The 14665-nt window shown below is 35.4% G+C and overlaps 1 protein-coding gene across 3 annotated transcripts in view; it reads right to left on the reverse strand.

The window, feature by feature from the left end:
- Window positions 1-14665, reverse strand: part of MSH4 (mutS homolog 4) — an 83055-nt gene that overhangs the window by 33465 nt on the left and 34925 nt on the right. For all 3 annotated transcript variants that reach the window (XM_008517751.2, XM_070591837.1, XM_070591836.1), the window contains exon 8: window positions 14242-14309. In XM_008517751.2, the coding sequence (XP_008515973.1) occupies window positions 14242-14309 (68 nt within the window). The remainder of the gene's footprint in view (window positions 1-14241; window positions 14310-14665) is intronic.

Here is a 14665-nt window from a genome sequence, read left to right on the forward strand (position 1 = left end):
TTTTGAAAAATATTTTGGCAAACATTTTGTCATTATCTACTAAAGTTGGAGATATGCATACCCTATGACTCAGAAATTCCACTTCTAATTATGTACCAAATAAAATTATGTATACAATTGTAGTAAGAAACAGGTATAAAATTGTTTAGCAGTATTATTTTTAATTGTCAAAAAGTGTCAACAACTCAAAAGGCCAACAACAGTGAAATGAGTAACAGCATATTCATACAGTGGAATATTATACAGAAATGGAAACAAATGAGCTACAGCTACATGCAACAACACGATTAAATCTCACAAACATAATGTTGGCTAGAAGAAGTGAGGTATAAAAAATATACACTGAATGATTCCTGACATGTAAAGTATTAAAAAGAACAAGTAAAACTAAATTATAAAGAAAAACAAGAAAGTGATAACTAAAAAAGTGATTTCTTTTTGGAGGGAAGTAGAGAATAATGAATAGGACGGGGCAGAAGGGGAGCTTTTGAAGTACTGGCAATATCTATTTCTTTTCTTGTGTGATCATTACATGGATGTTCACTTTGGCAATGCCTGAAGACATTTTTGGTTGTTACAATCGGGGAAGATTCTACTGGCATCGAGTGGGTAGAAGTCAAGGTTGCTGCTGAACATCCTAGAATGCACAGGACAGTAAAAGAAGTATCCAGCCCCAAATGTCAATAATGCCAAGGTTGAGAAATCCTGCTGTAGAGGCGTTCTCCAACTACAGGCACACAGGCATTCTCCTAACTTCGTATATCACTGATGATTTCCTCCCTGTTTGTTCTTTCTCTGTCTCCCTCTCCAATCTCTCCCTACCTTGTTGGCTTTGAAGAAGGAAGCTACTATGAATCCTACAGTTGCAAGGAACTAAATGTTGCCAACACCACATGAGAGGAAAGGTAGATCCTTCCATAGTAGAGTACTCCAGATAAGTATACAGCCCTGGACGACACCTTAACTGCAGCTTGTGAGACTCTAAGAAGAGGACCAACCTAAGATGTACATAGACTCCTGATCCAAAGAAATCATGAGATAATTAATATGGTAGTTTTAAGCTGCTATGGCTGGTCATTTGTTATGCAGCAATAGAAAACTAATACAGAGTCTCTTTGCAGCTTGCTTCTTCAAAGCCAGCTAGAGAGAGAGTCTCTCCATAGAGAACTGGGAGACAATTCTCTACTGGCCTTTTGTATTTCTGCATTATCTTGTGAGCAGAGGCACTCACTTGCCTTTATGTTGGACAGTCTTTTCCAGAATGTTTATATAGTGAATAGCCTTGAAAACTATAGTTCCTCCTTCTAAAGCAAAGGGCAGGTTTACCTACAAGTCTTAGAAGATAAAGATTGTGTCTCCCTCCAGAATAGCAGGCAAGCATGCTTACTGCCCATTAAAAAAGATCCAGGTCCCCTAAGCTCAGCTATTTTCACCTGTAACACACGGCATGTGCAGGTGTCATGTGGCTCTCTTCACATCACCCTGTGGGAAATGGAGCTTGGGAACCAGCACAAGAAAATGCTGATACTCTGGCTACTGCTACTGTTGTGAGTACTGAAGTCCCTTCCTTCTGACCCAGGAGTCTTGTGACTTCTGCCAGCATCCATGAAACTGTGACAGGCTAACTTGTTAGCTTGCAAGTAGGGTAGAATATAAGATCCCTTACAGTTCTTGATAATAGTATACTGTAATTGCCTATTTTTTTACTCAAACCTCACATTGGACTTTAAATTTCTTTGGATAAGAGACTTACTTTTTATTGTATCCCTAGCACTTATCACAATGCTTGGTAAAAAAAATTACTTGTTGAATGAATTAAAGAAGGAGCCATGGACTACAGATACTCTATTTGGCAGTCTGAAATCAATTAAAAAAAAAAAAAAAAGTTATTCAAAATGAAGCAAAGAAACTTGAGTAAAAATTTGAAAAAATTTGTTTAATATCAAACTTTTCAAATGTTGAAAGAAATATTTTGGATCTTTCTTAATGCAATAAACAAACGTTCTTAATGCAATACATTAAATAGTAAGGTCATTAATATTGTATAGAAAGAAAAGACATTTAGGTTAATTAAAATAAGAAATTTAAGCTTTATTCTCAGTGAATATTTATGATCAGAAAACATGCATTTTCTAAAATCAGTATTCTTTTTTTGTTTTTGAGGAAGATTAGCCCCGAGCTAACATCTGCCACCAATCCTCTTCTTTTTGCTGAGGAAGACTGGCCCTGAGCTAACATCCGTTCCCATCTTTCTCTACTTTATATGTGGGATGCCTGCCACAGCATGGCTTGATAAGCAGTGCATAGGCCTGCACCTGGGATCTGAACCGGCGAACCCCGGGGCGCTGAAGCAGAATATGCGAACTTAACCGCTGCGCCACCAGGCCAACCCCTAAAATCAATATTGTTAAGGGAAAAGTACAAGAACTCATCTTAGGCAAACAATTTTACACCGGAAATTTTCAGAGAACATTTAGTTCATTCAGAAGTTTAAACAAATTATATAATTGAGCCAACAGAACATTTAGTTCATTCACAAGTTTTAGCAAATCATGCAATTTAACTAGCACAAGTCTGAACTAATTTAGTAAATATTGTGTTAAATTAAGAGATACATGTTTATATTAAGTGAAGAAAGAGGCTCATCTAAAATATATCTCCAGATGGTTAAGAAAACATCAACTGAGAAACAGTATAAGGAATATGGAATTCATGAATCACGTATGAAGTCAATATATTGCTTAAGTTTCCTTAAAAGTTAGTAAATCTCATCTGAAAAGTATTTTAAAAAGCCTCCACAAAGGACAGATGTGCTAGTTAGGAAAAAATTTACAGCTACGACTGATCTTCCCAAAACTAAAAAAGATGGGAAGTAACACTGACCCTTAAAAAGCTTATGGAGCTAGTTATAGATTGCCTTTTCTAGACAGGAAAAGAGATTCCAGATTCTCAGCTTACAGAATCACCTTAAACGTAGCCCAGAGGACTTCTCTAAAATCTGACAGTCAAATTGATTATAGAAGCTGGCTGGCTAGTTACAGATACTTCTCAGAGAGCTAGTTGGTCAAACTGATATTCCCTTCTTAAAATAATCAGAAATAGTCTAATGCAAAAACATGTGTATTACTAATTCCTATAGCTGGTGACACCAAAATACGAAGCTATATGACTATATAATACTATACATTACAGTTCACAACAAAGAGAAGGCTCTCAGGTATAATCTGATGATTAAATTCTTTCCAAAATAAAATTGAAACAAAGCCTTTACTTACATACTGTTAAGGGTTGAATTGTGTCCCTGAAAAAAAGATATGGTGAAGTCTAAACACTCAGTACCTCAAAATGTGATCTTATTTGGAAATAGGGTCATTACAGAGGTAATTAGTTAAGATGACGTCATACCGTAGTAGGACGAGCTCCTAATTCAATGACTGGTGTCATATAAAAGACAGCCATGTGAAGACACGACATACAGGGAGATTGCCACGTGACAAGGAAAGGAAAGATTTAAGTTATGCAGCAGCAAGTCAAGGAACACCAAAGATTACCAATAAACCACCAAAAGCTAGGAAGAGGCCAGAAAGGATTCCCCTACAGGTTTCAAAGGGAACATGGCCCTGCCAACATCTCGAGTTCAGACTGCTAGCTTCCAGAACTGTGAGACAATAAATTTCTGCTGTTTTAAGCCACACGGTGTGCCGTATTTTGTTTCATCAGCCCTAGTGAACTAATACACATACTAATTTTATCAGTATAGAGTAGACATTTCCTGTTCCTACACCACATTGCATTTTTCTGTGTAAAACATGTCACTCATAAGTAAAACTGCTCCTTAAGTTATTTAAATTATTTTTCATTTGGAAATATCATTCAAAGCAGTGGCATTTGGCAAAAGGTCATAAAAGCTAACTGTAATGCTTTGTGTGTCTATATTTATAATTGATGATTCATTTCTAAGTCTCTGAAAGTCCTAAGATATTCAACGGACCCCAAAACATTGGTCAACAAATAGAAAGTAAACAGTTAATGACACTAGCAACAGTGTATCCAAAACTAAATAATGCTCCATATATATTCAGAAATAATTTTGTTTTAATATGAACACTATGATTTAATATTAGTTATCAGGATCCAAACAAGAAGAGAGCATCTTTGGTGTGGGGAAAGTAAAGCCAGAACAGGGTGAGAACAGAGAGGTGGCACAGCACAGGAGGACACGGAGGGTGCCATATTGGAGGGCTACCCAGCACAGAGTACATGAGCCTGAACAAGGTCAAGAGGGTATCCAGGCAAGGGAAGGCGAGGCAGCAGGCATAGGTTTTGGATCCCAAGTAGGCTGAAGAAAGTCTCTGCATAAGAGGACAGCTTAATGCAGAGTATCAGAGCCTGAGAGAGTGAGAAGGATTTCTGCATAGGAAGACGGTTTAGTAGGGAGTACTGGAGCACAGGCAGAATGGGGTGGTATTGCATGAGGGAAGGAGTGGCAGTTGTCGGAGATTAGTCACATACAGGAGCATAGGTCAAACATGGTAATATATTAAGGATAATAGGAGCTAGGTTTCTCACTGTCAGAGAAGGGAATTAATAATACAGAAAGGGAGAAAACAAGCATGAACCCTGAAATGTTGGCTCGAAACTAGAGTTATTTGTGTGAACTCATGGTTTTCAATTGTATAGATGGATATAGAAATAAATACAGAGGTAAATATTTACATATTTATATATTTATTCATATACATATACTCATTCCCTAGCCATGAGAGGGCTTCAGAGCAATGGTACCACAATAGCAAAGAGTACACCTAGTGCCCAGATCTTGATTTCTAAATACCAAACCCCACTAAAAGGAACCAAGACTCCTGGGAGAAATGGTTGATTCAAAGGCTCGAGGAGGGAAAGTACAAGAAAAGCCTGGTTCATTTTCTTGAGCCAGAAAGTGATAAAGTGCTCAAAGAATGATGGGAGCATTTCCAAAGGACATAGACACCAAGTAGCAGGGGTTTGCACTGGCCAATCTGAGACAATTTCAGAGTCAAGATAAATATTGATAGTAAGGGATTATAACCAATTGAATAAAATATGAAACCATGAGTCCACAGAGATTAAATAGATAAACTGAAAGTTTGATAAGGAACAGGATATTTACACGGTCTCAAAGTACCTCCCCACAGAATACTTATTAATTACATAAGGAAAATAGTAATTTTACAGTGGAGAAGCCTGGTGGACACCACCTCAATCAAGTGCACAAAGTTAACATCATAATGGGACAAATCAAAATCGTGAGCCATCTGATAAATTACGAGAACACCTCATTTCTGTGATATTCCTGCCAAAGGTACATAATCTGAATCTAAGGATGAGGAAGCATCAGACAAACTCGAATTGAGGGAAAATAACAGCTGTAATTTCCAAGTGTTGAGGTCATGACTGAAGACAAAATAGACACAAAAACTAAAGGCAATCCTTGATTCTTAACTGAATCCTTTTTCTATAAAGGACGTTATCAGTAAAATTGGCTAAACTTGAGTGAGATTTCAAGATTAAATGTATTATCATTATTAATTTCTTTATTTTGAAGGTTTACTGTGGTTGAATAGGAGAATATCCTTGTTTTTAAGGAATACTAATATATGTGGGAGTGATAGAGCATCATGTCAACAACTTACTCTTAAAAGTTTCAGGAGGTAAGTCCTTTGTAATGTACTTGCAAATCTTCTGAAGGTTTGAGATTTTATTTAATTTTTATTTTCACCTTTGTAAAATGTTGAAATCAAAAGGTCTTACATGCTTCCAGAGAAGGGAAGGAAGAAAAAAGTCAGTCATATCCAAAATCGAGGAATCACAATGGTTTCAGCTTCTCAACAGGAAAATTAGAAGCCTACAAGACAGTGGAGGAATGCCTCCAAAATTCTGAAAGAAGATTACTTCTTGACTAGAATTCTATTTTCAGATAAACTATCAATAAATTATGAGGGAAAAATAAAATGTTTCAGACATGCAAACTCTCACTCTTTCTCAGAAATTTACTAAAGAACATGCTCCACGAAAAGGAGAGAGTAAGCCAAAACAGAGGAAGACTTGAGACACAAAAAACAGGAGCTCCAACATAGGAGAGACAAAGAATGATGTTGAAGAGAGGACTTGGAGTCACAGCTGCATACCAGAGAAAGAGAGACAAGCTGTCCAGACTGGAACAGGTCAGAAGTTATGGGAGAAATATCTTCCAGAGGTTTAAATTGATTATCTGTGGTGAATGAATATACTGAGAGGATATTTAGACAATTGTTGGAAATATCTATGTCTGAATTAGTGAAAGTACATAGTAAACCAAACAAATAGAAAAATGGTTATTAATTCTGGGGAAAAAAATACAGAAAATTGTGCAAGCTCAGCTCTGTGTAGCATGAACAGTCATAATTTTGCTCTAACTAAAATTATGTTAATAATCCTTCTGGGTGATGGGAGGTAGGGAAGTGTCCGAGTTTATAAAAGAAGGGAAAGGAAAGAGAGCTAATCACACTCCCTGATTTCAAAATATACTACAAAGTTATAGTAACCAAAATAGCATGGTACTGGCACAAAAACAGACACATAGATCAATGGAACAGAATTGAGAGACCAGAAACAAACCCACACAACTATGGACAGCTAATTTTTGACAAGGGAGCCAAGAACACACAATGGAGAAAGGAAAGTCTCTTCAATAAATGGTGTTGGTAAAAGACAGTCACATGCAAAAGAATGAAAGTAGACCATTATCTTACACCACACACAAAAATTAACTCAAAATGGATTAAAGACCTGAATGTAAGATCTGAAACCATAAAACTCCTAGAAGAAAACATAGGCAGTAACTTTTTGACATTGGTCGCAGCAGCATCTTTTTGAATACCATGTCTCCCCAGGCAAGGGAAACAAAAGAAACAATAAACAAATGGGACTACATCAGACTAAAAAGCTTCTTCACAGCAAAGGAAAACATCAACGAAATGAAAAGACAATCTAACAATTAGGAGAAGATATCTGCAAATCATATATCCTATGAAGGGTTAATATCTAAAATATATAAAGAACTTATACAACTCAACAATGAAAAAAACTAACAACCCAATTAAAAAATGGACAAAGGATCTGAACAGACATTTTTCCAAAGAAGATATACAGATGGCCAACAGGCACAGGAAAAGATCTTCAACATCACTAATTATTAAGGAAATGCAAATCAAAACTACAATGAAATATCACCTCATGCCCATCAGAATGGCTATAATTAACAAGAGAAGAAATAACAAGTGCTGCAGAGGACGTGGAGAAAAGGGAACCCTCATAGACTGCTGGTGGGAATGCAAACTGGTACAGATGTTATGGAAAACAGTATGGAGATTCCTCAAAAAATTAAGAATAGAACTACTGTACGATCCAGCTATTCTACTTCTGAGTATTTATCCAAGGAACATAAGAACACTAATTCAAAAAGATATTTGCACCTCTATATTTATTGCAGCATCATTCACAATAGCTAAGACTTGGAAACAACCTAAGTGCCCAACAGATGAATGGATAAAGATGTGGTATATATACACAATGGAATACTACTCAGCTACAAAAAAAGATGAAATCTTGCCATTTGTGACAACATGGATGTACCTGGAAGGTATTATGCTAAGCGAAATAAGTCAGATGGAGAAAGCCAAACACTATATGACTTCACTCATAAGTGGAAGATAAGAACAAGAACAAACAAACACATAGATATGCAATTAGATCGGTGGTTACCAGAGGGGCAGGAGGGAGGAGGCGGGCAAAGGGAGTAAAAGGGCACATGTGTACAGTGATGAAGGATAATTACTCTTTGGGTGGTAAACATGAAGTAATCTACACAGAAATTGAAACATAATGATGTACAACTGAAATTTATATAATCTTATAAACCAGTATTACCTCAAAAAAAGAGAAAGAGTTAAATATTTATCCTTCTGGTACAGAATTAACATATATTGTCAGAGGATATCATTAAGGAAGTGAAAAGACAACCCAAATAACAGTAGAAAATATTTGCAAATCATATATCCAACTTACATCCAGAATATATAAAGAACTCTTACAACTCAATAATAAAAAGACAAATAACCCAAATAAAAATGGGCAAAGGACATGAATAAACATTTCTCCAAGGAAGATAGACAAATGGCCAAAAAGCACATGAAAAGACCTCAAAATTGTTAGTTATCATGGAAATGCACATAAAAACCAGGAGATACCACTTCACACCCACAAGGATGGCTAGAATCAAAAAGTCAGATAATAACAAGTGTTGACAAGGACTGGAGAAATTGGAACCCTCGTAGACTGCTGATGGGAATGTAAAATGACACAGTCACTTTGGAAAACAGTCTGGCAGTTCTTCAAACAATTAAACATAGAGTTATCATAAAACACAGTAATTCTACTCCTAGGTACATACTCAAGATAAATGAAAACTTACGTCCACACAAAAACTTGTACATGAATATTCATAGCAGAACTATTCATAAAAATCAAAAGTGGAAACAACTCAAATGTTCATCAACTGATGAACACTTAAACAAAATGTGCTATATCTATACAATGGAATATTATTTTCCAATAAGAAAAATCAAGTATTGTTATATGCTACAATATGAATTAACCTGAAAACATTATGCTAAGTGAAAAAGTTAGTCACAAAAGACTACATATTGTATGCTTCCATTTATATGAAATGTCCAGAACAGGCAAATCTATAGGGACAGATGAAAGATTAGTAAATGCCAAGAACTTGGGGGAAGAGGGTTGGGAGGAATGGGAAGTGATTGCTAATGGGGACAGGGTTGCTTTTTGGGGTGATGAACATGTTCTAAAATTGACTGTAGTTATTGTTATAAAACTGTAAATACACTAAAAATGATGGAATTGAACACTTAAATGGGTGAAGTGTATGCTTTGTGAATTCTACCTCGATAGAACATATTAAGAAAACAATGAACTGTGAGATATATATAGAAGTAAAATAGGGGCCAGCACGTAGCCGAGCAGTTAAGTTCACACACTCCACTGCAGAGGCCCAGGGTTTCGCCAGTTCAGACCCTGGGTGCGGACAGGGCACCGCTCATCAAGCCATGCTGAGGTGGCGTCCCACATGCCACAACTAGAAGGACCCACAACTAAAGATATACAACTATGTACTGGGGGGCTTTGGGGGGAACAAACGAAAATAAAAAAAAAAAGAAGTAAAACACATGACAACAATACCACAAGGGAAGGGAAGGGAGGGATGACAGCATCCTACTGTAATGTCCTTTTCCCTTTATTTCAGCTTTACTGAGTTATAACTGACATAAAAAATTGTAAGATATTTAAAGTGTACATTGTGGTGATTTGATATACATATACATTGCAAAAGGAGTCTCCTCATCTAGTTAATTAACACATTCATCACCTCAAATATTTATCCTTTGTTGGTTGGTTTGTTTGTTTGATGAGAACTTTTAAGTTCTACTCTCTTACCAAATTTCAACTATATAATACAGGGTTATCAACTATAGCCGCGATGTTTTACATTAGACCCTCAGACCTTATTCATTTTATAGATGAACTTCGTGCCCTTTTACCAACTTTTCCCTATTTCTCCCAACTCCTAGCTCCTAGCAACCACTTTTCTACTCTCTGTTTTTATGAATTTGCTTTTTTTTTTTTAGGCTTTATATATAAGTGACAACATACAGTATTTATCTTTTTCTGTCCGTCCTATTTCACTGAGCATAATGCCCTCAAGTTCCACCCATGTTGTTGTAAATGGCAGGATTTCCTTCTTTCTCATGACTGCATAATATTTGATTGTATATATGTATATATATGTGGGTGTGGGTGGGTGTGTGTGTGTCACATTTTCTTGATCCATTCACCTATTGATGGAGATTTGTTGTTTCTGTATATTGGCTATTGTGAATAATGTTGCAATGAACATGGGAGTGCAGATATCTCTTCTGATATTCTGTTTTCATTTCCTTGGATATACACCTAGAAGTGGAATTGCTGGATCACATGGTAGTTCTATTTTTAATTTTTTGAGAAACCTCCATACTGTTTTCCATAGTGTTGTTAATGCTGTCGAGGCGATTCTGACTCCTAATGACCCTATATACAGCAGAGCAGCACCCTGCCAGGTCTTTCTGCATCATCCTCTCATCTTCCAGCATTGTATCAGACAATGTTCTGCTGATATTCATAGGGTTCTGATGACCAATTTTTTCAGAAATGGGTGGCCAGGTCCTTCTTCCTAGTCTGTCTTAGTCTGAAAGCTCTGCTGAAACCTGCCCGCCATGGGTGACCATGCTAGCATTTGAAATACTAGCTTTCAGCATCCCAGCAGCACACAGCCACCATAACATGACCACTGACAGATGGTCATGCTAACTAGGAAAAGAACCCAGGCCATGGCAGTGAGTGTTGAATCTTAACCACTAGACCACAGGGCTGGCTTTTCCATAGTGACTGCATTAATTTACATTCCCGCCAACAATGCACAAAGGTTCCTTTTCGTCACATCCTTGCCAACACTTTTTATCTCTTGTTTTTTTGATGACAGTCATTCTAAGAAGTGTGAGGTGCTATCTCACTGTGGTTTTGATTTGCATTTCCCTGATAATTAGTGACGTTGGGCCCCTTTTCATATGCCTCTTGGCCATCTGTATATGTTCTTTGGAAAAATGCTCATTTAATTCCTGTGACCATTTTTAATGGGATTGTGTGTTTTCTTGCCATTGAGTTGTATGAGTTCTTCATATATTTTGAATATTGACGCCTTATAAGATATAAGACTTGCAAATATTTTCTCCAATTCCATAGCTGCCTTATCATTTTGCTGATTGTTTCTTTTGTTGTGCAGAAGCTTTTTAGTTTGATGCAGTCTCACTTGTTTATTTTTGCTTTTGTTGCCCCTTCTGTAAGGTTCTTATATCGTATGTAAAGTGATGTAATATTATTTGAAGGTGGACTGAATTCAGCTAAAGATGTATTCTATAAACTCTAAAGCAACCATTAAAATAAAACAATCAGTTCTAGCTTATAAATCAACAAAAGAGATAAAATGGGATCATAAAAAATAATTAATCCAAAAGAAGGCAAAAACAAAGGGAAAAGGAAGCAAATAGATGAGATAAATAGAAATAAACGTAACATGATGGCACACTTAAATAGAAACATACCAATAAGCGTAAATGGAATAAACACCACAATTAAAAGTAAGATATTCTCTGATTTGTACATAAAAAAGCAAGACGTAAATATATGTTGTCTACAAGAAACCCAATTTAAATATAAAGACACAAATAAGTTAAAAGCATAAGTACAGTGGGGCCAGCCCCGGTGGCTTAGTGGTTAAGTTTGGCATTTCTTCGCTTCGGTGGCCTGGGTTCAGTTCCTGGGTGCAGACCTGCACCATGCATCTATCAGTGGCCATGCTGTGATGGCGGTTCACATATAAAAGATGTTAGCTTGCAGCAAATCTTCCTCAGCCAAAAAAAAAAGCATAAGGATGGTAAAAGTTATATGATGCTAACATATCAAAAGGAAGCTAGAGTGGCTATATTAATATTAAACACAAAAGATTTCAGATCAAAAATATTACTGGGGAAAAAAGAAGGTCAATTTATAATGATAAAGGGATCAATTCACCAAGAGCACCAATATTAAGTGATTATGTACCTAATACCAGAGCTCCAAAATACATTAGATGAAAACTGATAGAACTTCAAGGAAAAACAAACAAATCCACAATTATAGTTGGAGATATTAACATGTCTCTCTCAAGAATTGATGGAATAGAAAAAAAAAATAATGATATAGAAGACTTGAAGAACACTATCAATCAAATTGAATTAACTGACGTTTATGGAATACTCTATGCAAGAACAGCAAAATGCACATTGTTTTCAAGTACACATGGAACATTTACCAAGAGATCATTGGGCCATAAAATCAAGTGTCATTAAAATTAAAAGGATCCAGGGGCTGGCCCTGTGGCTGAATGGTTAAGTTCACGCACTCCACTTCAGCAGCCTGGGATTCATTGGTTCAGATCCTGGGTGTGGACCTACACACTGCTCATTAAGTCATACTGTGGCGGCATCCCACATAGAAGAGCTAGAATGACCTACAACTAGGATATACAAGTATGTACTGAGGCTTTGGGGAGAGGAAAAGAAAAAAAAAAGAGGAAGATTGGCAACAGATGCTAGCTCAGGGCCAATCTTCCTCACCAAAAAAAAAAAAAAGCAATTAAATTAAATTAAAAGGATCCATATCATATAACATATGTTCTCTGACCACTATGGGATTAAATCAGAAATCAATAACAGAAAGACATCTGGAAAGTTCCCAAATACTGGAAACTAAATAACACATTTCTACACAGCCCATACATCAAAGAAGAAATCAAAAAGGAAATTAGAAAGTACTTTTAACTTTTTTGAATGAAAAAGAAATCACAACATCAAAAATTGTGAAATATAGCTAAAGTACTACTGAATGCTTATATCAGAAAAGAAAAAAGGTCTCAAATCAATGCCCTCAGCTTCAACCTTCACAACCTCAAAAAATAACAGCAAACTAAGCATAGAGTAAGCAGAAGAAAGGAAATAAAATTGATACAAGCAGAAATCAACGAAATGAAGAAAAGGGAAAAAAAAGATAGAAAAATCAATGAAATCAAAAGCTGGTTTCTTGAGAAGACCAATAAAACTCATAACCTCTGGCCAGACTGACTAAGTATAAAGAATAATATTCAAGTTACCAATTTCAAGAATGAGAGAAGTACATTACCAAAAACCTTACAAATATACAAAGTATAATAAGAAGGATATTATGAACAACATCATGCCAAAAAATCGGACAAGTTCAGTGAAATGACAAATTCTTTGAAACACACAATCTACCAAAGCTCATTCAAGAAGAAACAGGTAACCTGAACAGTACCACATCTATTTAAGAAGTTGAATTTATAGTCAAAAATCTTCCTACAAAGAAAATTTTAATGCCTTTATTTGTGAATTCTAGCAAACATTTAAGGAAGAAATAATACCAGTTATAGACAAACTTTACCAGAAAACTGAAAAGGAAGGAATACTTCCAAACTCATTTTATGAAAGCACCTAATTTTTTTCCAGACATAAGTTGTTTTAGGTTACCTCCCACTTGTATATATTGAATTACAAGGTGTTTCAATTATTTAAGGAAATTTCTAGTTCTGTACCTGCTCAACAGCCAAAACTTTTCCAATGATATTTTTTTATAAATGAATCTTAAGAGTGTTATCTCCACAATATGGAAAGACTTCTAAAACACAGATTTGTCTTCAGTGGATTTGCAAGGTAATCAAATTTTAAATCAAATTTCACTGATGTATAAGACTTCTTTTCTTTTTAAGTATATGAGCAAAAATATACAAGTATTTCACTAAACATTTTTCAATTTCGGAAAAAAACTAACTTTTTTACAGGATGTGCCTATAAGCAGCATTTAAATTTGAAAAATATCCAAAGAGGCTGTTTTATTCTTAAAGGTTAAGCATATTTGAAAACTAATCAAACTTCACATAATGATCACTTTTAAGAAGCACATCTCATCTTTGGATCTAACATAATTTAGTTATCTAGTTATTTACTAAGCATATGTTATACAGTTTAAGTTTTTTGAAAATTATATATAAAGTCTTTAAGTAAATATTTAATTAATCAAAATATACCAATTCCACAACTGAGAAACTTTTAATTTTACTATAACATATAGGATAACACATGGTGGGGGAAGAATCCTTTAAAAAAGCATATGGGGCTGGCCCAGTATCATAGTGGTTAAGTTTGCACACTGTGCTTTGGTGGTCTGGGGTTCAGAGGTGTAGATCCCTAGCGCAGACTTACACACCACTCATCAAGCCATACTGTGGCGGCATCTCATATACAAAATAGAGGAAGATGGGCACAGATGTTAGCTCAGGGCTAATCTTCCTCAGCAAAAAGAGGAAAATTGGCAACACATGTTAGCTCAAGGCCAATCTTCGTCACAAAAAGAAAAAAAAAGGCATAAGAAATACTCCAGATATTAATAATGAAGTACCTTTCCAAAACATTTTGATATTTTCCAATTGTTACATCACTTTAAGACAAGTTATATCACATAATACATAATAATATAACATATGTATATACATAAACATACCGTGTCTTGCTTTGGGATTTGGATTAAAACAGAAAGAAGCTGCTCTGTATCAAGAAATCTTGATATAACTGAAACAAACAAAAAGTAAAAGCATTTAAACTTTATGTTACAGTTTAAAATATAGACTTTGTAAAATATTATCCTTGAATAATAAAATAGAACAATTCTACCTGCAAATATTACTTGTTTTAATTGTCTTTATCTATCTTACATGTTCCTGGAATAAAACAAATTTTAATAGTCTTTTCTTAATTTTGATTATTCACAATCCATCTTCAAAATTTGACAATGTTGATCACCCCCTTCCTCCTTGAAATTCTACTTCTCTGGCTTTTAGATATTGCTTATCATAATTTTCTTCTTACCCTTTTGATCTCTAACTTTTCTTCCTGATACTTAAAGAATTCTATGAGATTAGTTTAAA

This window comes from Equus przewalskii, chromosome 24, assembly GCF_037783145.1.
Source record: "Equus przewalskii isolate Varuska chromosome 24, EquPr2, whole genome shotgun sequence".
Classification (NCBI taxonomy): Eukaryota; Metazoa; Chordata; class Mammalia; order Perissodactyla; family Equidae; genus Equus; species Equus przewalskii.